Here is a 19,807-nt window from a genome sequence, read left to right on the forward strand (position 1 = left end):
GATTTGCACGGCTCTGGGGACCCAGCCCCTGCGAGGGAGCTATTTCCAGCTGGGCCGGGCTGCGTGGCCGAGCACGGAGCCCCGTGCCCTTTCCCAGGCGCAGAGGAGGAGATGTGACTTCCCTCCAAACAGCTGCGCCCCAGTAAACATGGCCAGAGCCTCCAGCACTGGTGGATTTTGGCAGGGGAGAGGGAGCCGGACTGGGAGCCACCGCTCCGTGGTGCTGGCACAGCAGGGCCCCGGTGATCAGCAGCCTTCAGAAACGTGCCCGGGGCTGGCAGGGCTAGGAGGGGGCACGGGGATCGCTGCCAGCTGGGGCCCTCCCGAGGGCATCGCTGCTGCATGGGGCTCAGCCACCGAACGGCAGGAACGGGGCCGCTGCGGGCACCCGAACCTGCGTGGCATCGCGGGGTGGCAGCGGGCTGAGCCCCCCAGCCCCGGGCTCTGCGTGTTTGCACAGCTGAGGAGGATTTGGGAGGCAAAGAAGAGAGCAAGACCTTTGTCCAAGCACGTAATCATCCACGAAAGCACCCCTCGGCGGGACGGTACAGAGCTCTGGGTGACGGCCAAGCGCTGCAGCGAGGCTTCCCCATGGCAGCTCTGGCCCCCCAAGCCAGGGTCCCTGCTGGGAGGGGGGGTTTCCCCATCCCGCTCCCCTCCTCGTGGGCTGTCCTAGTCCTCAGCAGGCAGCCTGCAGCGCGGGAGCCGCTGCTGCGCCTCGGTGCGCACATCGTCCTAGGGGAGAGATGGGGATGGGAGGGGGGCTGTGCCCCACAGCTCGTGCCACCCCCATCCCGGACCCCAGCCCCATCCTCACCGCCTGGCAGAGCTGTCCCAGCAGCGGGACGAGGCGCAGCAGCTCCTCGTCCCCGGGGTCCCCAAACCACCTCGGCACTGGGATCCAGTTGGCAGCCTGGGGAGAGAGGGCGAGCGCTGGCCACGGGGCAACCATCGTGGCCACGGGGCAAGTGAGCCCCCCGACACGAGAGCCAGCGGCTACCTGGGAGGGGAAGCCCTGGATGGTGTGGTCCAGGGCCACCGTCTTGGCCAGGTCCCTGCCCAGCAGGGCCAGATCCTTCCAGTAGCAGCCGCGGGCGCAGAGGCAGTCCCGCTGGGAGAGGCAGCGCCTGCAGGGGGACGCAGAACCCATGGGGAGCAGCCCCCGGCCACGGGAGTGCCCCCCCAGCAGGGTTTCTGCAGGGACATCACCTGATCAGCTTCTTTTTGGGGTCCAGCACATCCAGGATCTTCTCGGCGTAATCCTGCTTCGCCGTTGTGAAGATGAAGATCTGGGGAGAGCAGATGAAGGCTCCTGTGCGAGCTGCCCGAGCCCTCCCCACCCCGGTGCGGCAGCACCCGCCTGGTTCCACGCAGACCCCCCCGGGGAATTTTGGGGGGCTCCGGGTACCTCGTAGGTCTTGGAAAGGCTCTCGAGGAAGTGCTGCACGTGGGGACGCAGCTGCACGTGGACCTGCAAGGGAACAGCGTCCGCAGGCAGCCCCAGCACCCAAAACCCGACACCCAGCAGTGCCCCCCAGGGGAGCCCGGGGGACCCCCGCCACCCCCTCCCCTGGGATTCCATCCCCTGGGGTGCAAGGGGAGGATGCAGGACCCAAACCCTCAGCCCCCCACGGTCCCCACCCCGGCACAAGGACGCCCACCTTGTAGGCATCGCCCTGGAAGGAGGTGGTGAAGGAGGCCACGGCACCCGGCAGCCGTCCAGCGAGCACGGAGGAGCAGACCAGGGTCCCCTCCTGGGGGGGGCAGGCATCAGCATCAGGCCCAGCCCCAGCATCGTGCCCCCCGCCCCAAACCCCCCCCCAGCTCACCAGCTCCAGGACCAGGGTGTGCTCCGGGGTGCTGCGGGTCCTGCGTGGGCCGGGCGTGGGGGGCGCAGGGAGCGGGCTGGCCAGAGGAAAGCAGATTTTGGGTGCTGCAGGGGGGCTGCGGAGACCCCCCCCAAAAAAAAAACATACTCACAGGCTGGGGACAGCGGGGTCCTGGCACTCCTCCACGGGGAGCCCCGAGAAGTAGGCTCCCTTATAGCAGGGCTGCGATGGGGGGCTCGGGGGGAGTCCCAGCCCCGCAGCCCAGGGCTGGCCCCCTCCCCAAACAGGGGCTACCCCACGGTGGGGGGGCTCACCCCTTTCCCCTGGGGGGAGGGAAGGGGATGCCGGGCTGCCACGCTCCCCACCGCACTGCAGCCTGGCCAGCTGCTGCCTGCCGGGGGTCCTTCTGGGAGTCCTCCTGGGGGTCCTCCTGGGGGTCACCGGCTCCAGGGGGGGACCCGGGACGTGCTTGCCCCCATCCCCTCCTCTCTGCCGCCGAGTCCGGGGTTTGGTGGCCGAGAGCCCCAGGTCCCCACCGCTCTCCCTGCGGGGTCTCTTTGCCCGTGGGGTGGCCATCCCCAGGACAGACGGACAGGGGGACCCTCAGGGTGCCAGCGCAGAGCCCCCAGGCACCCACTAACGCTTGGGGATCCCCCCCAAAGCCAAAGCAGCCCCCACCCAGGAGTCTAGGTGGGACGGGGCACTTTTATAGGGCACCTTTCTGCCCCCAATCACCCCACAAGCCCCTGCCCACGCTCAGAGCACCTGGCACCACTCAGGCTGTACTGGGACCAGCTGGGGGAGCCCAGCCCTGCCCCAGTTCTGGCTCTCGGCCATCAACCACTGCCCCACTGGGGAGCCCCCAGCTTTTTTGGGAGAGCTCCAAACGCCCCCTGGGGCACACAGCACGGTGCAGGGGGTGGCCAAGCCTACGGTGCCCCCACCCTGTCCCCACACGGGCCCCGCGGGGCGCAGCCAGCCCCGGGTTGGGTTACGGCTGGGGAAGGACCCGCGAGCCTCCAACGGAAGGGAGATAAGCAGCAGGTCCCCGGCCCCGAGAGGCACAGGCTGGCGGGATTCCATCACGGGGACGGGGACAGGGACAGGATGGAGACAGGATGGGGACAGGGATGGGGACGTGTTGCTCCTGGGGCTCAGCACGGGGACCCAGATGGCACCCCGGGGTGGGGAGCGCAAGGGACACCCCGTCTGCTTCTAGCCAAGAAAGGGGCGCACAGCACCCGAGGGATATAGAGCTTTATTTTCTGCAAAAAAAAATAAAATAAAATAAATTACCACCCTCCTCCTCCCCCCCCCTGCAGCCAAACAACCCCTGAGGACAGCGGGGTGCCCGGCACAGGGCTCCGGGGGCGCTGCCCCCTCCATGGCCTCGCAAAGGGTCGCAGAGGACCCGCTGCGTGGCCAGAGGGGTCCCGGCCTCCCCGTGGCCCCCGGGGTCCTGCTGCCACCCCTAGGGTCCCGCTCCCACCCCCGGGGTCCCGCTGCCACCCCCGGGGCGATGTGTCCGGGGGCTCAGGGTGGCCGTGGCGGTGCGCAGTGCCGCGCTGCCTCCCGCACCAGCCGGTCCTCGCGGGGGGACCACGGGCGGGCGTAGCCGTCGCGCTGCAGCAGGATGCGGTTCAGGGTGTGCTCGTAGTTGACGTGGCGCCTCGCCATCAGCAGGTACTCGCGGCCCTCCAGCAGCGGGGGGCAGCCGCAGGCGTCGGGCACCCAGACGTACTCGCGGGGTACCAGCGGGAAGCGGTGCCGGTACGGAGTCTGCACCTGCACCTCGTAGCGCGTCTCCTGCCCCACCGAGCGCCGCGCCAGGATCTGGGCTCGGAAGACTGCAGGGAGGGTGGTGGGGGGCAGCCTGAGCTGGGCACACGGCCCCCAGCATCACCCCTTTGTCCCCCCCCCAGCCTGCCTGGTGCTCACCGAAGTCGCTCTGGCAGAAGTGCCGGATGCGCTGGGAACGTCCCTTGGGGGGCCGGCACCTCCCGCATCGCCCTGCATGGGGGTAAAGCTGCAGCAGCTTAGTGGGGAGAGGGGATGTGGCACCCCCAAACCCCCCCTTTAATTTTGGGGGACTTGTCCCATAAGGACAGAGGGAGAACGCCACGCTCTGGGCATTCAGCCCCCCCCCCCAGGCTCTCCAGGTTCCTCCCACAGCAGCACCCATGGGTGCAGGAGGGCATGGGAGGGGGGGTGCAGGCACCTGCGGCAACCCCGCTGCGGCCAGGGGGGGTTCTCGGTGGCTCTGTGGTGTGGCTCTGGGTCCGTGGGGGCGGCGTGGGGACCGGGGGCTCCTCGGGTGGGGGGCTGCCGGCCCCCCGGGGCTGGGGCTGCCGCAGGGGGCTGGTGTCGGGGGGCTGGGGGTGCCCGCGGGGCAGCCAAAACTCGTACTCGATGCCGGGGTTGGGTTCCTGCAGCAGGACCTGAGCGAGGCAGGGGCAGAGCTCAGGGCGGGGTGGGGGGCAGCAGGGCTGGGGGGCGGCTGCCCGTGGCCCCACGCCACCCCCGGGGCTCACCAGCACGTGGAGATCCTCGGCCGTGGGCCCCGCCGCCTCCAGGCTCTCGGTGCCGTCGGGGCTCCGGGCGTAGAGCAGCCGGGTGCCGGCCGCCTCGTACGGCCCCGGCCAGGCGATGGACCAGTCCCCGTTGAGCACGTAGCGCCCGTCGCTCGTCATTAGGGCTGCGGGAAGGAGCGTGAGAGGGAGCCGAGCACGGCCCCGGGACCCCTGCGCCGGGCTGGGCAGGGTGGGGGCTGCCCAGGGGCTGGAGGCCCCCCGGGAGGGCAGCGTGGGTTGGGGAGAAAGCTGCTTTCATGTGAGGTTTGGCCTCGGTCCCGAGCTGGAGCCGAACCCTGATGTGCAAAATTCCTCAGGTCCCCCAGGGGACGGGGTCCTGGGTGCACTGGGAATGGGGTTCTGGGGACGGGGACCCGGTGCTGGTCCCATGGCAGCCGGCCCGGCCCCATTGCGCCAGCCCCACTGCAGCTCAGCCCTTCCCGAAACCCCTGTCTATGCCCCATGCCCATTCCCAGCACCAACTGGGACGGACTGGGACGGACTGGGAGGGGATGGGATGCGTCCTACCGAGGTAGTTGCGGCTCTTGTCTGTCACCCTGATGTTGGTGGCCCCAGCCGGGATCTTGGTCACGTTCATGTACCCAAAATAACCTGGGGGCGGGCGGGGAGTCAGGGCAGAGCCCGGGCACGGCCGAGGGGGCATCGTGGGGATGGGGGTGCCAGGGCTGGGACCCCTGCAGGGTGAGCAAGGGGGTGGTGGGAGGGGACTGGAGCCATGCACTGGGACAAGGGGCAGCCTCTGGGTGCACCCAGGGACCCCCAAACACCCCTGGGGACCCCACGGACCAAAGGGACACCCCAGAGATCCCCCCAGAGGTGACCTGGGAAGAGCTGCCAAAGATCCTGGGGGACCCAGGCGAAGCCTTGGGGACACAAACGGGACGGGGGGGGGGACAGGGGAGCCAAGAGCCAAAGCATTCACCCATGGAGGGGGCCGGGGCAATGGTTCATTCACCGGAGGGGGGCTCCGTGCCCTGGAAGAGCCGGTGCACCACGAGGCACCCGTCCTGGCCGCCGCCGCACCGGCCGCAGGCGTGGGGCCGCGCACCCGAGCCCAGGATCCCATCGCAGCCGACGCTCTGAGGAGCCGAGAGGCGGCGTCAGGGCAGGGACTGAGGGTCCTGGGGGATCCCAGGGGGTCCTGGAGGTCCCGGGGGTCCCATCCCCTCGCACACCCACCAGGCAGCGCCCGCCGACGCACAGCTCCGAGGAGTCGGGGCCGCAGCGGGTGCCATCCAGCACCCGGCCGAAGGTGTAGTAGAAATTGTGCCCCACGGCCAGGCAGTTGAGGTCGCAGGCGTTGGGGGCTGCCGGGGCCAGAAAGGAAGGAGGGGACGTTGTGGTGGGGGTGGCAGCAGTGTCCCCCCCCAGTCCCGGCTGCACCCACTGCCCCGGGGCTCACCTCCATAGAAGGGCACCCAGCGGTACCGGGCCTGCGTGCCCGGGATGGGTTTGTCATCGTAGAGGGAGCACTGCATGGCACGGAAAGGCACCGAGCCACCGGGGCAGCCCTGCGGGAGCGGCAGGATGGAGCCCACGGGGCCAGGAGCACGGAGCCCACGGGGCCAGGAGCACGGAACCCACGGGGCCGTGCTGTGCCGTGCCGTGCTGTGCCATGCTGTGCCGTGCCGCGCTCACCTGGAGCTGGCAGAGCCGGTACTGCCGCGGGTCTCCCGTGCACGGCTCCTCCGGGGGGGATCTGCGGTCACAGCATCGGTGTTTCATCCGGGGAAAACCACCCTGAGCAGCCCCACGTCCCCTTGGGGATGATTTACGGGGCCACGATGCCGAGCCGTGGCCTGGCTGGGAGCGCAACCGGGAGCGCGGGGACCACATGGAGCCACCTGGGGACAGCCGGAGCCAGCACCCGCCCCAATTCCCCGTCCCTCCCGCCCTACAACGAGGCTGAAACGAGGCCAGGGCCCCGCGTGGGGACGGGAGCTGCGGGAGCACGCGTGGAAAGTGGCACCCTGACGGCACCGGGGTGCGTGGGGACACCGCGGGGACCACTCACCGCAGGCACCTCCGGGCGCGGAAGGCGACGCCGTCCCCGCAGGAGCTGGAGCAGGCGCTCCAGGGTCCCCAGGGTCCCCAAGTGCCCCGAGCCAGCTGCCGGCGAGGCCGAGCACGGGCAGGGGGCTCGGGGCCCTGCACCAGCACCTCCAGGGCTGAGCCCTGCGTGGAGGAAGGGGATGTTTGGGGTGGGGGCTGCGGTGGCACGGTCGGACCAGCCCGGGGGTGCCCCCGCGCCCTCACCTGCGCGGTGCCGATGCCGCAGCCCAGGCTGAGCCAGGCCAGGAGCAGCGCCCGCCACGGCCACCGGTGCCTGCGGGAGCAGAGACCCTGAGCCCCTCGCTCTGGGGGCCAGCAGCAGCCTGTGGGGTGCCCCACGTCCCGGCAGCGAGGCCACCGAGGGGGGCGGCCACCACCCTGCACCCCACGGGGACCCCGAGGCGAGGGAGAAGGAGGTGGAAAGGAGCCGAGGCGAGGCAGCCGGTGCAGGAGGGTCCCGGGGGCGCAGGGTGCGGCGCCGAGGTGGGCGCAGCCGCGTGGGCGCCGCCGGGCTCGGCACGGCACCGGGTTCGGCACAGCCCCACGCACGCCCCACGGCCGTGCTGAGCCCCACATGGCCCCACACGGCCCCGCTGCCTGCCGGGGCTGGCGGTGGCAGGATGAGACCTGCGCCGCGGAGGCGGCGGCGGGGCCGTGACTCAGTTGTCGCGCCCTGGGCAGGAGCCACGGTGAGAGCCCGGATCCGGATCCGGCCCAGCGTGGGCAGGGCGAGGGGAACTGGGGGGCTGCCCCACACCTCCCCCCAACCCCAAAATGCGTGACCCCGAGCACCCCCAGTCCTGGCAGCTCCCCTCAACCCCTGGCACCCCATAGCCCCCAAGCAGCCCAAATTTCCCCAAGCACCCCACGGCACCGAACCACCCCGTGGCCCCAAACCACCCCGTGGCCCCAAACCACCCCGTGGGCTCAGGACCACCCCGTGGCCCCAGTGCACCTGGAACAGGGGTGTGGGGGCCCCAGCCCCGCAGCGGGGAAGGGGCCGTGTCTGGGAATCCCCCCGCCGAGCCGGTTTCCTCCTGCCGAGCTGCGCCCACGGGGACCGGGGGCCGCAAAGCTGCCGGGGGGGGGCACAAATCCCCTCCTGCCCCCCAAGCACCCGCGTGGGTGGGAGCAGCACAGCGGGGCCCCCCCGAGTCCCCAAATCTTTCAGCAGGGCTGGGAGGCTGCTCGTGGCTCTGGGGGGGTCGGAGCCCAGCGAGGGGCTGGTGATGCCGCGGGACCGGGTGGGCGCCACGTGCCTCAGTTTCCCCAGGGCAAAGCAGAGCTCTGGGCACCCATGGGACAACGGGGGGGTCCCACAGCCCTCCCCCCCCACCCAGAGCCCCCCAAGCAGAGCAGAGAAGAGGCCACGCGGGGTGAAGCCGAACGCGGGGGCTTACCCAGCACCGTGGGGTCCCCCGAGGTGGGCAGGGGGTGCCAAACCGCCCCGGCTCCCCGGCACGGCCATGCCTCGCCCCGCTTTGGCACCCAAGGGTGCCGGCGGCTCAGTCCCAGCCCGGTGACCCCACGGTGGGACCGGGGGGGTGGGCGGCAGCTTGGGGCCCCCCCGGACGAGCGGGCATCGCGTGCGCAGCTCCCCGGGGCGGGCGGCCGGGGCTCCCCTCCCGCTCGCCTCCCGTCCCTCCCCGGCGCGTTATTAATATCCAGCCCCAAAGGTGCGCCCAGCCCTCCCCAAACTCACGCTTAACCCTTGGGGGCCCACGGCGCACGAGGCTGCCGTGGGGGGGGGGGGACATGAGCTGGGGGGGGGGCACCCAGGCTCAGTGGGGCTGTGTGGGGGGGGGTGGAGGTGACCCCGACCCTGGGTTCAGCGCATGGTGGGGTTGGGGTGAGCCGGGGGATGTGAGCGGGGCACGACCCCAGCACCCTGAAGCCCCCCCCTCAAAAACACCCCGAGACCCCAACCCAGCAATCTGGGGGTTTGGGGGGGGGCCCGTGGCTCCATGGGGCAAGGCACCAGTGCCGGGAAGGGGACCCGGTCACCCACACAGGCACCCAAGGGGATGCGCAGGGGGGAGCAGCCTCGTGTCCCCCCCCCGTGAGCCGTGAGCTGCCCCCCCCCCGTGGCACGATGGCCTTTGGGTGGCCTTGTCCCCCCCCCGTCCGTCCATCACCCCCCCAGGGTGACTCCTCTCACCCCGGCACGCAGGGAGTTAAGGGCTGGGGATGTCCCTGGGGGGGCCACAGCTGCCGGCAGCCCCCGTGCTGGCCGCACGCCAGCCCCCCCCCTCTCCTAGAGCCCCCCCCAGCCGAGGCCCAGCTGCAGGCACTGGGCAGGGAGCCCTGTGCTGGGCTGGGCTGGGGGGGGGGGGCTGGGGTGCAGCCCCCCCACGGTGCAAAAAGGATCCCAGGACCCCCATCCTCCCTGGGAAGGGGGGGGGGGAAGCAGATGGGACCCCCCCACCCCCTCCAGGACCGGGAGCCCCCAGGAGGGGGGGGTCCTGGGGGTTGGGTCCCTGCTGAGCACCCAGCGCTGGGACCTGCTGGAGAGGTCCGGGGTGTTGGGGGGGGGGGGGAACAAAGACCCTGGGGGGGGGGTCTTGGGGTGCCCCCCCCCCCGGGTCCCACAGCACCCCCCGGGTGTGGGCAGCCCGGAGCCGAAGCGGTTACGGCACAGGAGGAGGAGGAGGAGGGGGGGGGGGGGTGTCCTGGGGGTGTCCCTTGGGTGCTCCTGGGGGTGTCAGGCGCAGGATGGGGGGGGCCGAGCTGCCCGGCAGCTACGTGGTGGACGAGGGCAGCGGGAGGCTCTTCAAGCTGGGGGGGCTGCTGGGGGAGGTAAATGCCCCTCGGTCCCCCCCCCCCCCGGCTCCATCCCAACCCAACCACGGCCCCGAGCCCACCACGGGGATGGGGAAACTGAGGCAGGAGGGGGGGCACTGTGGTGGTGGGGGGCACCCAATGCCCGCATCCTCCTCCTCTCCTCGCCCCCCCCCCCCCGGGGTGCCCGGGTGGGGGCTGAGCGGTGCCGCTGCCCCCCCAGGGGGCTTTCGGGCGCTGCTATCGCCTGAGCGAGGTGGGCAGCGGCAGGGGCTACGCGGCCAAGGTGATCCCACGGGCTCGGCTCAAGGATCCGGGGGTGGCGGAGAGGGTGAGTACCGGGGGGGGGCAGCCCCGAGGAGCCCCCCACCCTGCCCCTTCTTTTCCCTTTTTCCCCCTTCTTTCCCCCTCTTTCCCTTTTTTCCCCCTTCCTCCCCCTAATTTCCCCTTCTCCCCCCTTCCTCCTTCTCTCCCCTTTTTTCCCCTTTTCCCCTTTATTTCCCACTTCTTCCTCCTTTTTCCCCTTTATTTCCCCTTTTTCCCCCTTATTTCCCCCTTCTCTCCCCTTTTTCCCTTTTTTCTCCCTTCTTCTCCCTTTTTCCCCCCTTCTTCCCCTTTATTTCCCCCTCTTCCTCCTTCCTCCTCTCCCCTTCTTCCCCTTTTTCTCCCTTCTCTCCCTTTTTCCCCCTTTTTTCTCCCTTCTTTCCCCCTCTTCCCCTTTTTTCTCCCTTCTTCCCCCTTTTTCCCCTTCTCCCCCCTTTATTTCCCCCTTCTTTCCCCTTCCTCCTTCTCCCCCCTTTTCCCCCCTCCTTCCCATCCCCGCCTCCCCCAGGCCTGGTTCCCTGGGGGGTTTTCTCCCCGCACCCCCCCCCGCAGAGGGATTTCCCCGCGGTGCTGGGGGTCTCTCCCCCCCCCCAGGTGCAGCGGGAGCAGGAGCTGCAGGGCCGCCTGCGCCACCGCCACGTCCTGCGCCTGCACGGCCACCTGGCCACCCGCAGCCACCTCTACCTGCTGCTGGAGCTCTGCGGCCGCAGGGTGAGCCAGAATCGGCCCTAAAAGATTTGTCCCCCTTTTGGGGCCAGCCCCAAACCCCAAATTGTCCCCTTATCTCCTTGTCCCCAGTCCCTGGCTGACATCCTGCGTGCCCGGGGGGTGCTGACGGAGCCGGAGGCGCGCTATTACCTGCGGCAGGGCGGCGAGGGGCTGAGCTACCTCCACGGTCAGGGCCTGGTGCATCGGGACCTCAAACCCAGTGCGTGGGGTTGGGGCTGAGCCGGGGGGGCTGCTGGGTGAGCCGTGCCCCCCACCCTGAGCTCACACCCCCCCATCCCAGCAGGTAACGTGCTGGTGACCGAGAGGATGCAGGTGAAGATCGGGGACCTGGGGCTGGCTCGGCCGGCGGCGGTGGGCACCCGATGCTGGGGGTGAGCGGGGCTCTGAGCTGGGGGGGGGTCTCAGCATGGTGCAGGCCCCCCCTCACCTTCACCCTGTGCTCCCCCAGGGCGCTGTGCGGGACCCCCGCCTACATGGCCCCGGAGGTGTTGGACCACAAGGGCCACGGGGTGCCCTCGGACATCTGGGCCTGGGGCTGCATCATGTAAGGGGGGGACCTGGTGGGTGGGTGGGGGGGCTCTTGGCCTCACTGAGCACCCAGGACCCCCCCAAACCCCCCCAGGTATGAGGTGCTGACGGGCAGCCCCCCGTTCGAGGCGGCTGAGAGGCAGGAGCTGTACGGGCGCATCCGCACGGCGCGGTACCCGCTGCCCCCCAGCCTCTCGCCCCGTGCCCGAGCCCTCCTGGGGCGCCTGCTGCTCCCCGACCCCACAGCACGAGCCGGCCTCGGGGAGGTGCTGGAGCACGGCTTCTTCACCCAGGTATAAACTGGGGGGGGTACAATAACCCTGGGGCCCCCCCGGGATGGGGAGGATGGGGGAAATCACCGCCTCTCGCCCCCCAGGGCTTCACGCCGGACTCGCTGCCACCCCACGCCTGCCGCACGGTGCCCGTCTTCTGCCTGCTGAAGGGAGCTGTGGTGGCACTGGCACGGCGCTGGGTGAACTGGGAGCACTGGGACGCAGCCACCCGGCCCCCCCCAAGGAGCAGGTTCCTGGGCAGGAGCTCAGCCCCGCAGCCATGGGCTGAGGAAAACCTTTATTAGTGCTAGGAACCGTCTAAATTCCAGTCATCAGGACAAGCAGGGCAGGACGGGACCAGTACGAACGGCACACACACACCAGTTTGCCCTTAGAAAAGGTTAACAGGAGAAAAAAAAAATAAAATAAAACAACCGACGGGACCTCTCCTCCCCGACAGGAGGGGGACGGGGACAAGGGGAGGGGGACGAGGGGAGGGGGACGAGGCACGGCTCCGGGAAGCCGGGTGCAGGACAGCTTTGTGCCTTGGGCTGAGCCCCGAGAAGAGCAGCACTTACACCCTGGGGGGGGGGCACAGAATGGGCCCCCCTCTGCCTGCGAGCACCTTTCGGCAGCACCTCTCCCTGCAGGGGCAGCAGCAGGAGGTATGGGGGGGGGGAAAAGGACGACGTTAGCGGGGCTCTGGGGGCAGGAGGGAGCAAAAAGTGCGCGGTTTCCCCGTCCGCTTCTCTCCCTGGAGAAGAGGGCTGAAAGAAAACCCTGAAAGCTGAGTAAAACGGGACATTTAAAACACCCACAGCGCGGCCCCGGCAGCGGGCAGCCCCCGGGACGCTGGCCTATGTCTAAAACAGAGGGGGGGGGGACACACAAGATGCCTGCAGTGGCCCCAGCCAGCACCACGGAGCCGCTTCGCTGCGCACGGACCCGGCCACGTCAGCGCAGGGTGACCCTGGTGGCCCCGGCCTTGCACCGTCACCGAGGGGCTGGGGAGGGAGGTGACGAGGTGACAGCGTGAGCTGCAAGGCAGGGAGCGAGCCCGAGGCTGGAGCTGGGGTGGGAACGGGGAGAAAAATCACCAAAAAGGGGAGCCGGGGAGGATGAGGGCTGCCCTCAGCACCCACCACGATGGCAGGGAGGAGAAATCCCTCCCCGACGGGTGCTGGGAGCAAGCCCGGGGGGTCCTCAGCTCCCCGGGGAAGCTGCCCACCTCCCCCGGCCCTAAATGTGCACCTTCCCCTGCAATTCCTACAAAAAAAGCAGGAGCTCAAGCCAAGGAGCAAGGCCAGAAACCAGCCTTCACCCCGGGATCGCAGCCCCACGAGCGTGGGCACCGCGGCACCAAAAACCACAGGGCTGGGGCTGCAAGCACAGAGCAGGGGGGGGGCTCAGCATGGCCCCGCACCCCCAGGGCACATTTTTGGGGCCTTCCCAAAGCTGGGAGGGGGGCGGGCAGGAAACCCAGCTGCTCCCAAGGCCAGCGAAGGGCTGGCTGCTGGCCCTCGGTTGGGTGCCGCACCCAGAGCCCGGGCGCTGGCACGGCTCCCGCTCGGTATTTTTATCCCAGGCATCTGCCTTGGTGGAAGCTGCCTGCTTTTTTCTTCCTATTTTTTTTTTTTTTTCCATGGCCCACCCCTGTTCCACCCTGGTTTAGAGGTGACAGCAATAGCTGCACGCCCTGCTGCCGTGGCCCGAGCCCAGAAGGCACCCGTCAGCTGTCCTAAGGTGGCCCCGGGGGGCCCCAAATGTGAGAGCCACGCGCAGCAGAGCCCTCAGAGCCCTCGTTCAGGAGCATTTGGGGGGCTCAGGGCAGGACGTTCCCATAAATGCAACCATTTTTCACATCTCCCCTTCTTTATTCCACAGCTGATCAAAGACGGGGAGAGCCAGGCTCCTACCAGGGCTCCCTCGGGGCCTTTTTGTTTTGTGCTCAAAGTCTGCCCTGGGCACAAAGCAAGTCGAGCCCCGGGGGAAGGCTGGTAAAAGGTTGTTAAAAAGCAGGAATTTAAAACACAGATTCTTAAAACAAGGATTCGGGTTTGCTACCTCCTCACACCCTCCTCCCCGGCTAACGATGAGGCTGAAACTCACCCTTGTGCAGAAACGGGGTTCAAAGTTCAGCCAATTTCGGGGGGCTAGCACCAGCCCCATCCCCCCCTTTTTTTTTTTCCTTTTTTTTTTGGGGGGGGGGGAGAGGTGACAAAAGGGAATCGGATTCCCTGCGCAGAGCTGTCGCTGCAGAGCCCTGGCCCTCGGAGCAGGATCCTGGAGGAACAGCTCCCGGCGGGGGGCTGGCCCAGGACGCGTTGGGATGTACCGGGTGGCGCAGCCGAAGAGCTGGCTCGACTGGGACGGGCTGGAGCAGCTTTTTAGCAGGCTGAAGGCAGCGAGTTGCTCTCCACCTTCAGTCCCTTGCTGGCCAGGAAGGCGTCCTGCTTGGGCTCGCGGCCCAGGAACTTCCTCAACATGTCAGAAGCATCCAGGGAGCCGCCGGGATGCAGGATGCAGTTCCTGTAATCCATGCCCACCTGCAAGGAGAGATGGGGGGAGCATTTAGGACAGCCACCCCCCTGCCAAACTCGCTGCTCCCACCTCTCGCAGCTCAGCCCACAGAGAGCCCCGAGCCCAGCCCTGTAGGATGCCCCCCCCTCTTACCTTGCAGTTCATGATCCCCTCCTGCTTGAAGCGCGTGTGGAACATGTCCATGGAGTACACCTCGCTCCAGAGGTAGCCGTAGTACTGGGCATCGTAGCCCCCAGCCAGGTGGCCAAAAGTGGCCGGCATGTTTGTACCTTCGCAGCAGGGGAAGGGAAGGAAGGGGAGGGGGCGTTAACGGGAAAAAAACTCGTGGAAAAAAGCCCTGCGGGCTGTAAATGTGTCACTGCAGGCACTGTGTCGGCTTGTTTGCAATCACAGAGGAAATGGGGAAGGATTTTCCAGTTATTTTTGTGTGGTTTTAGCCCTGCTCTTCTGGAAGTCAGCAAATCCCACCCCCGCCAAACCAGCCTGAGGCCCCAGCCTTGCAAGGGACCTGCGGTGTGAGCGGGACCCCCGCAGAGCCCCGCGTTACCTGGGGTGGCCGGGACGCCCAGCACCTCCTCACACAGCTGGGCAAACACCTCCACGGGGTCAGCCTTGGTCTGGGTGTGCAGCGCCTGGTCCACCTTGGCCAGGACGATCTGACGCAGGTTGAACAGTCCTGTGGGGGGAGGAGGAGGAGGCGAGCTGAGGCCCGAGGGCTCCCACTTCTCCCCACACCCGATTTTAAAACCATTTCCCCAGACCAGACCATGCAGATGTGGTTCTTCCTCCCAACCCTCTGTCCCCACAAAGCCTTTCCCCTAACCATCATGACCAGGACATCACGGGTCCCCTTCCAGTCCCCACAAGCAGGGGACACCAAGGCCTCTGACCTCGCTGGGAACATCACACAGCCCTTGCTCCCCAAAACTTTTTGTCACCGGTTCCCACCTGTGTTTGCCTGCCGGGATTTAATGAGTTTCTCCAGCAGCTCGTCGGGGATGGGGCTTCCAGTTTTGTAGTGCCTGGACATGCGCAGCAGCGGCTCCTTCTCCCACACCCAGTTCTCCAGCATCTGTGACGGTGCCTCGACGAAGTCCCGCTCCACGTGCGTCCCGCTGAACATGGCAAACTCCGCCTGGAAGATGTGTCAGACCATCAGCTCAGAGCAGGGCATCGTTTCATCCCCCAAAAAGGGAGCAAAACGGGGAAAAATAACAAAAAGGCCCTGCTGGGCCTCACCTGAGAGCACAGCTGGTGCATGACGTGCCCGAATTCGTGGAAATAGGTCTCCACCTCATCGTGCTGCAGCAGGGAAGGCGCGTCCGGCGTGGGCTTGGTGAAGTTGGCCACCATGGCAGCCACCGAGATCTGCCGGCTGGAGTCTGGCAGGAGGCAGCCCGGCTGCAGGCCGAAGCAGGCTGCGTGCCCGTACTTCCCTTCCCTGCCACGGGGAGAAAGAGGAGGCTGGTACGTGGGTGAGGTGCCCAGGGAGGCAGCCACGAGCTCTCAAGCAGGGCACCGAGCTCTGCTCCCAGCAGCAGCCCCTGCACTCCCAGCACAGCCCTTCCTCCACCACAGCCACGCACTGAGACACCCCCTTCTCTTCCCTCCGCACGTGGCAGGCTCCTGTCCCGCTATCCCAGCCCTCCTCCATCCCCTTGGCCATCCCCAGGCCTCACCGTGGGTACAGATCCAGGTAGAATTTGCCGATGGTCTCCCCGGAGGAGGCGTCCTTCACCGTGTACAGCTGCACGTCCTCGTGCCACACCTCAGCCTTCTCTTCCAGGTGGAAGGTGAGGCCCAGCAGCTCCTGGTAAATGGCCAGCAGGCCCGTGGTGACCACCTGCATGGGGAAGTATTCCTTCAGCAGGTTCTGGTCCACGCTGTACTTGGTCTCCTCCACCTGGTTCATGTAGTAGCGCATGTCCCAGGCGTTGATGCGGTTGTCGAACTCCAGCCCTCGCTTCTCGCACTCTTTCTTTTTCAGGTCCAGGATCACGGCCCGCTCCTTCTCCCCCAGGGGTTTCAGCTTCTGGGCCAGCTCATCTGCAAGGGCACAGAGGGAGGGTTGGGGGCCAGGGCTGAGAGCAGCCCCCCCAGCCCAAGGGAGCCCGCTCCTCCCCTCGGCAGCCGGGTGCCGTACCCAGGAAGGTGGCCACCGTCCTGCTGCTTTTTGCCATGTTCATCTCCAGCACGAAGTCGGCGTGGGTGCTGAAGCCCAGCAGGCTGGCTTTCTGAGCCCGCAGGTCCACCAGCTCCTTGAGGATCAGGCAGTTCTCCTGCAACGTGAAGGAACAAAGCTGCGCCTCGTTCTCAAGGCAGAGAAGAAACAAAACCCAAGCCCCAGCGCAGAAAGCAGCACGAGTCTCAGAGCAGCCCCCTTCAGCGCATGGAAAATTCAGTCTTTCACGGGACCACGGCCAGGAAACCCCTTCCCACACATGCTGAGCAAGGCTCAGCTGTCACAGCTTGCCCTAACTCTGTCTCCTCCCCAGCTCTGAGGACTCTACAAGCAGCAGGTCTCCATCTCCCTGAAGATGCCATCGCCCTTCCCAGGGATCTGGGGGCACTGAGGCTTCTCTCCGCAGGACGAGATGTGCCCAGGGAAAAGTCCTGACGAGCATTTCTCCCGGCCCTGCTGGCAGGCAGCGAGGCCACCCACCTCTTTGCACCTGGAGTTGAACATTTCTTCCACCTTCCTCCTCGTCTCAGGCACGTAGCACTTCTTCAAGAGAGGGAAGTAGTGCGGGTACTTCAAGGTGACCTTCAGCTTCCCGTCCTCCGTCTTCTCCAGGGAGTTGAGGAAGTCCTCGGGGAGCCCCCCTGAGAATCAGAGAATCACAGAATTATAGGGGTTGGGAGGGATCTCGAGAGAAAAGAGCAGCCAGCTGACAGAGAGCCCGAGCCTCTCCCGAAATACCAGCTCTGGGCACAGCACGAGCTCTTGCTCCTTGGCCAGAGCCATCCCAGGGCTTAACAAATTCCTGCAGAAGGCAGGAACGCTGCAGGAACACCCTCTTTTACCTCCACCCCAGAGCAGGGAACAGCCCCCAGGCAACCTTGTCAGGCCCAAAATGGGGCGTGAGCACGAACCAGGCCCTGAGACCCAGGAGAAATGAGTCTGAGAGCTCCCTACCTAGTTCCTCCTTCGAGAAGGGCAAGAAGGTGGTGTCTTCGTTGAGGTTCTTGTTGAAGTCTATGCAGAGGACGCTCAGCTTTTTCTTAATAGCTTTGATTTTCTATAAAACGGAGAAGAACAGATAAAGTCAGCCCAAATGGGAAAGTCAAGCAGCACCATTCAGGGGCTGCAGCCAGCAGCCTGCCTGCTGAATCGCCCCCTGGTCTGCACTTGGCTTTTATTCAACTGCAACGTTGCAGAATTAATTGCACTCGGGCTGGAACAGGCTCCCTTTGATCCCACCTGGTGGGAAAGCAGCCACCTCAGCACCGTCCCAAGCACCTCCTGCCAGCTCAGGAGCTGCAGGTGTTTCAGCAGCAACCTCCCCTGCCCTCATTTCATCTCATTTTCTCTTCTATTTTTAACCCAATTTCAGGCTCCTTCACTGAGCCACGATAAGAGGGGGAAGACATGAGGGGGACGCCCTCCCCGCTGCCCCCACGCCTGTGGTGTGATGTTATCCCCACCCAAAAAAAAGGAAAAAAAGGGGCAGGGAGACATCACCCGGCGTGCCCAAGGTCACACGGATCAGGAGCAAGCCTCAGGCCTCTGCTCTAAAGCTCCACTGCCCCACCAAGGCGCCCTCTGCACATATTTATTTTGAGCCCTGAGGCCTCACCTCCTGCGTTTCCTCAGGGAGATGGAGCCCGTTTCTCTTGCCCAGTTTGATCAGCCTCTCCAGGTACCTCTTTGCTTCAGGCTTCAGCGAAGCGCTCTCCGCTTTCTCCTGGAAAACAAAATCCATGAGCAGAAGAAGCCACAGGATGAGACCCCCACACGGCTCTGCAGGAAGCTGGGGGGAGTTGTGGGCTGCAGAAGCGGCCCAGAGCAAACAGAAACACACCACAATAAGGCTTTAGTGCATTAATTCCTATCGGGCTGCTTTAAACATCTCACCTTTATGCCCCACTACAGCCCCTTTTGGGACATTACTCAATTCCAGACCCCGCACCGTTTATTTCTAAGGTCTGGGACGAGGGAACAGAACTGCTTGTAACTCCAGGAGGTTTCTGTTCCCCACTTGGAGGCATCCTACTCCCGAGCACGCACCTGGAGCCAGACGATCCTCTGGTAGACGTCCTGCCTCATGCTCATCTCCACGTCGAACTCCGAGAGCTTCTTGTCAGCCTCGGTGCTCGCTGCACGGATGTCTTTGCAGGGAGAGACGTGCTGGGGGAAGTCCAGCATGTTCCTGCGGACTGGAAAGAGAGCAGAGGGTTCAGCAGAGGCAAGGAGAGCGATTTCCCACTGCACTCAGCCTTCTGCATGCAACTTGCATGAATTTTATGCACCCCAGACCCCAACTCTCTTGCTGCTTGGAGAACCACGAGGTTTTTACAGCAGCACCGTTGTGTCTCCATCCCTCGGCACCAGCTCCTGCCCAGGAGGGGAGCGGGCGTCAGATAACTGGAGCCAAAAACCCATCGGGATGCTTCACACATAACCTCTGACATGACAGCAGCGCTCAGGCAGACAGGACACAGATTTTTATCCAAGGAGTTGGAGAAAAGTTGGAGATTTCTTAGATTTCTGCCAACGCACTCGGACGTAAAAAGGAGCAGGCAGCCTTAAAACCTCGCTGGAGCCCCGCAGCCCTTCCTGCTGCCAAAGCAGCGGCGCTGCCAAGGCGTTGGCCTCATTTTAGATTCACGTTTCTGTTCCAGGTCTCTTTTTTTTTTTTTTTTTGTACTCGTATCTAGCTGCGTAAACATTAACTGGAAGGCAAACATCACACCGAGGGCTTCAAGGGAAGACAGAGATGACAACACAGAGACGCCCTCCCAAAAAAGAGTGCAAAAAAAACCACAATTAAGATGCAGATTTCCAGAAAATGAGCGTGTCTTCTTCGGCTACCTACCCGTGTACTCCACCTCCACGTCCGCCAGGGCCTTGAGGGTGTTCTCGTAGGACACCTCTCCCCGCTCCTGGGCGCCCACGCGGTCGTACACCAGCTTGGTCCTCTCGGTGAGCTCTGCGGCCATGCGCTCGATCTGCTCCGCGCTCAGGTCCCAGCGCAGCTGCTCGGCCACCAGCCGCGGGGCCTGGCTGTCCACCACGCTGCCTGGGGAAACGAGGGGACACCCCCCCCGTGGCACGGCCGCACGCCAGGACACCCCCGTCCTCACCGGGACCCCCCCCGTGTCCTCACCAGGAACCTGTGTCCTCGCTGGGACCCCCCCGTCCCCGCCAGGACCCCCCTGGGACCCCCCCGTCCCCACCGGGACCCCCCTGTCCTCGCCGGGACCCCCCTCCTTGACCTTACCGGGCTCCCCCCGTGTCCTCACCGGGACCCCCCCATTCCCCACCGGGCTCCCCCCCCACGCTGGGACCCTCCCCGGCCTCCCCCCGTCCTTACCAGCTCCCCCTCCTCATCTTTACCGGGACCCCTCCCCCAGCCTCCCCCCGTCCTCCCCGGGATCCCCCCCCTCGGCCTCCCTGGGACCCCCCCGTCCTCACCGAGCTCCCTCCCCTGTCCTTACCGGGACCCCACCCACCCTTACCGGGACCCCCCCTCCCGCCCTCACCGCCCCCTCTCCCCCCCCCCCCAGCCCTTACCGGCCCCCCCCCGTCCTTACCGGGACCCCCCCTGGGCCTCCCCCCGTCCACACCGGGACCTCCCCCGGGCCTCCCCGGGGACCCCCGTCATTACCGGGCCCCCCCCCCGGTGCCCCCAGCCCCCTTACCGGTGGGGGGCGCCATGCCGGGCTCCGGGACCCCGCTGCCGCCGCCGAGGCCGTGAGGAGGCCGCGCCGGCCCCGCGCACCGAGCATGTGCCGCGACCAACGAGACGGGCGGGGAGGGGGGGGGAAGGGGCAGAGCGGCCGCGCCCAGGGCATGCTGGGATCGCGGAGGACCGCGCCGCTCCCCCTCGTTATTTTTCCCCTCTCCGGGACCGGGAAAGGGCCGGGAAGCGGCTCAGCCCCCCCCGGGCCCCCCTCCCTCGTTACCCGGCCTCAGCAGCGAGGCCGCGGCCCGGTGAGGCTG

General features: G+C 66.6%; 3 protein-coding genes across 10 annotated transcripts; 1 reads left to right on the top strand and 2 right to left on the bottom strand.

The window, feature by feature from the left end:
• Nucleotides 1-498: 498 nt before the first annotated feature.
• ADAMTSL5 (ADAMTS like 5) lies at nt 499-8,125 on the bottom strand. 3 transcript variants are annotated; one of them, XM_072029339.1, is made up of 19 exons: nt 7,873-8,125; nt 6,677-6,746; nt 6,435-6,595; nt 6,059-6,119; nt 5,823-5,931; nt 5,600-5,727; nt 5,376-5,499; nt 4,928-5,011; nt 4,361-4,524; nt 4,048-4,267; nt 3,768-3,839; nt 1,981-3,676; nt 1,830-1,905; nt 1,662-1,754; nt 1,409-1,471; nt 1,210-1,289; nt 1,001-1,127; nt 818-913; nt 499-735 (listed from the first exon to the last, which is right to left on the bottom strand). In XM_072029339.1, the coding sequence occupies exons 1-12, from the start codon at nt 7,938-7,940 to the stop codon at nt 3,363-3,365; spliced, it is 1,575 nt and encodes a 524-aa protein (XP_071885440.1). In that variant the 5' UTR covers nt 7,941-8,125; the 3' UTR covers nt 499-735; nt 818-913; nt 1,001-1,127; nt 1,210-1,289; nt 1,409-1,471; nt 1,662-1,754; nt 1,830-1,905; nt 1,981-3,362. The 3 variants fall into 3 exon arrangements, with proteins under 3 accessions (XP_071885440.1, XP_071885438.1, XP_071885439.1); XM_072029337.1 differs by having other exon boundaries at nt 3,768-3,842; XM_072029338.1 differs by lacking the exon at nt 1,662-1,754 and having other exon boundaries at nt 3,768-3,842.
• Nucleotides 8,126-8,757: 632 nt separating this feature from the next.
• LOC113845579 (inactive serine/threonine-protein kinase PLK5-like) lies at nt 8,758-13,279 on the top strand. Of its 6 annotated transcripts, none has more exons than XM_072029340.1 (8): nt 8,762-8,984; nt 9,474-9,581; nt 10,127-10,285; nt 10,373-10,502; nt 10,584-10,674; nt 10,752-10,847; nt 10,926-11,124; nt 11,208-13,279. In XM_072029340.1, the coding sequence occupies exons 1-8, from the start codon at nt 8,883-8,885 to the stop codon at nt 11,406-11,408; spliced, it is 1,086 nt and encodes a 361-aa protein (XP_071885441.1). In that variant the 5' UTR covers nt 8,762-8,882; the 3' UTR covers nt 11,409-13,279. The 6 variants fall into 6 exon arrangements, with proteins under 6 accessions (XP_071885445.1, XP_071885441.1, XP_071885443.1 ...); XM_072029342.1 differs by having other exon boundaries at nt 8,770-8,984; nt 10,169-10,285; XM_072029341.1 differs by having other exon boundaries at nt 8,773-8,984; nt 10,587-10,674.
• THOP1 (thimet oligopeptidase 1) lies at nt 11,363-19,665 on the bottom strand. Its single transcript, XM_027471833.3, has 13 exons — nt 19,507-19,665; nt 18,681-18,884; nt 17,873-18,021; nt 17,442-17,549; nt 16,781-16,883; nt 16,307-16,467; nt 15,788-15,923; nt 15,324-15,690; nt 14,884-15,085; nt 14,593-14,779; nt 14,192-14,320; nt 13,777-13,913; nt 11,363-13,649 (listed from the first exon to the last, which is right to left on the bottom strand). Exons 1-13 carry the CDS (start codon nt 19,520-19,522, stop codon nt 13,491-13,493), a joined length of 2,058 nt encoding a protein of 685 aa, XP_027327634.1. The 5' UTR covers nt 19,523-19,665; the 3' UTR covers nt 11,363-13,490.
• Nucleotides 19,666-19,807: the final 142 nt, after the last annotated feature.

This window comes from Anas platyrhynchos, chromosome 29 (assembly GCF_047663525.1).
Source record: "Anas platyrhynchos isolate ZD024472 breed Pekin duck chromosome 29, IASCAAS_PekinDuck_T2T, whole genome shotgun sequence".
Classification (NCBI taxonomy): Eukaryota; Metazoa; Chordata; class Aves; order Anseriformes; family Anatidae; genus Anas; species Anas platyrhynchos.

Coding starts and splice junctions, on each gene's coding strand:
- ADAMTSL5 (XM_072029338.1), bottom strand. CDS start 7,940: ATGGCCGTGCCGGGGAGCCGGGGCGGTTTGGCACCCCCTGCCCACCTC. Junction 5,932..6,058: donor ACCGGCTCTGCCAGCTCCAG/GTGAGCGCGGCA, acceptor CCGCTCCCGCAG/GGCTGCCCCGGTGGCTCGGT. Junction 4,268..4,360: donor CCGAGGATCTCCACGTGCTG/GTGAGCCCCGGG, acceptor TGCCTCGCTCAG/GTCCTGCTGCAGGAACCCAA.
- LOC113845579 (XM_072029343.1), top strand. CDS start 9,185: ATGGGGGGGGCCGAGCTGCCCGGCAGCTACGTGGTGGACGAGGGCAGC. Junction 10,675..10,751: donor GTGGGCACCCGATGCTGGGG/GTGAGCGGGGCT, acceptor GTGCTCCCCCAG/GGCGCTGTGCGGGACCCCCG. Junction 10,848..10,925: donor TGGGCCTGGGGCTGCATCAT/GTAAGGGGGGGA, acceptor AAACCCCCCCAG/GTATGAGGTGCTGACGGGCA.
- THOP1 (XM_027471833.3), bottom strand. Junction 17,550..17,872: donor AGAGGATCGTCTGGCTCCAG/GTGCGTGCTCGG, acceptor TTTGTTTTCCAG/GAGAAAGCGGAGAGCGCTTC. Junction 15,086..15,323: donor TACCTGGATCTGTACCCACG/GTGAGGCCTGGG, acceptor TCCCCGTGGCAG/GGAAGGGAAGTACGGGCACG.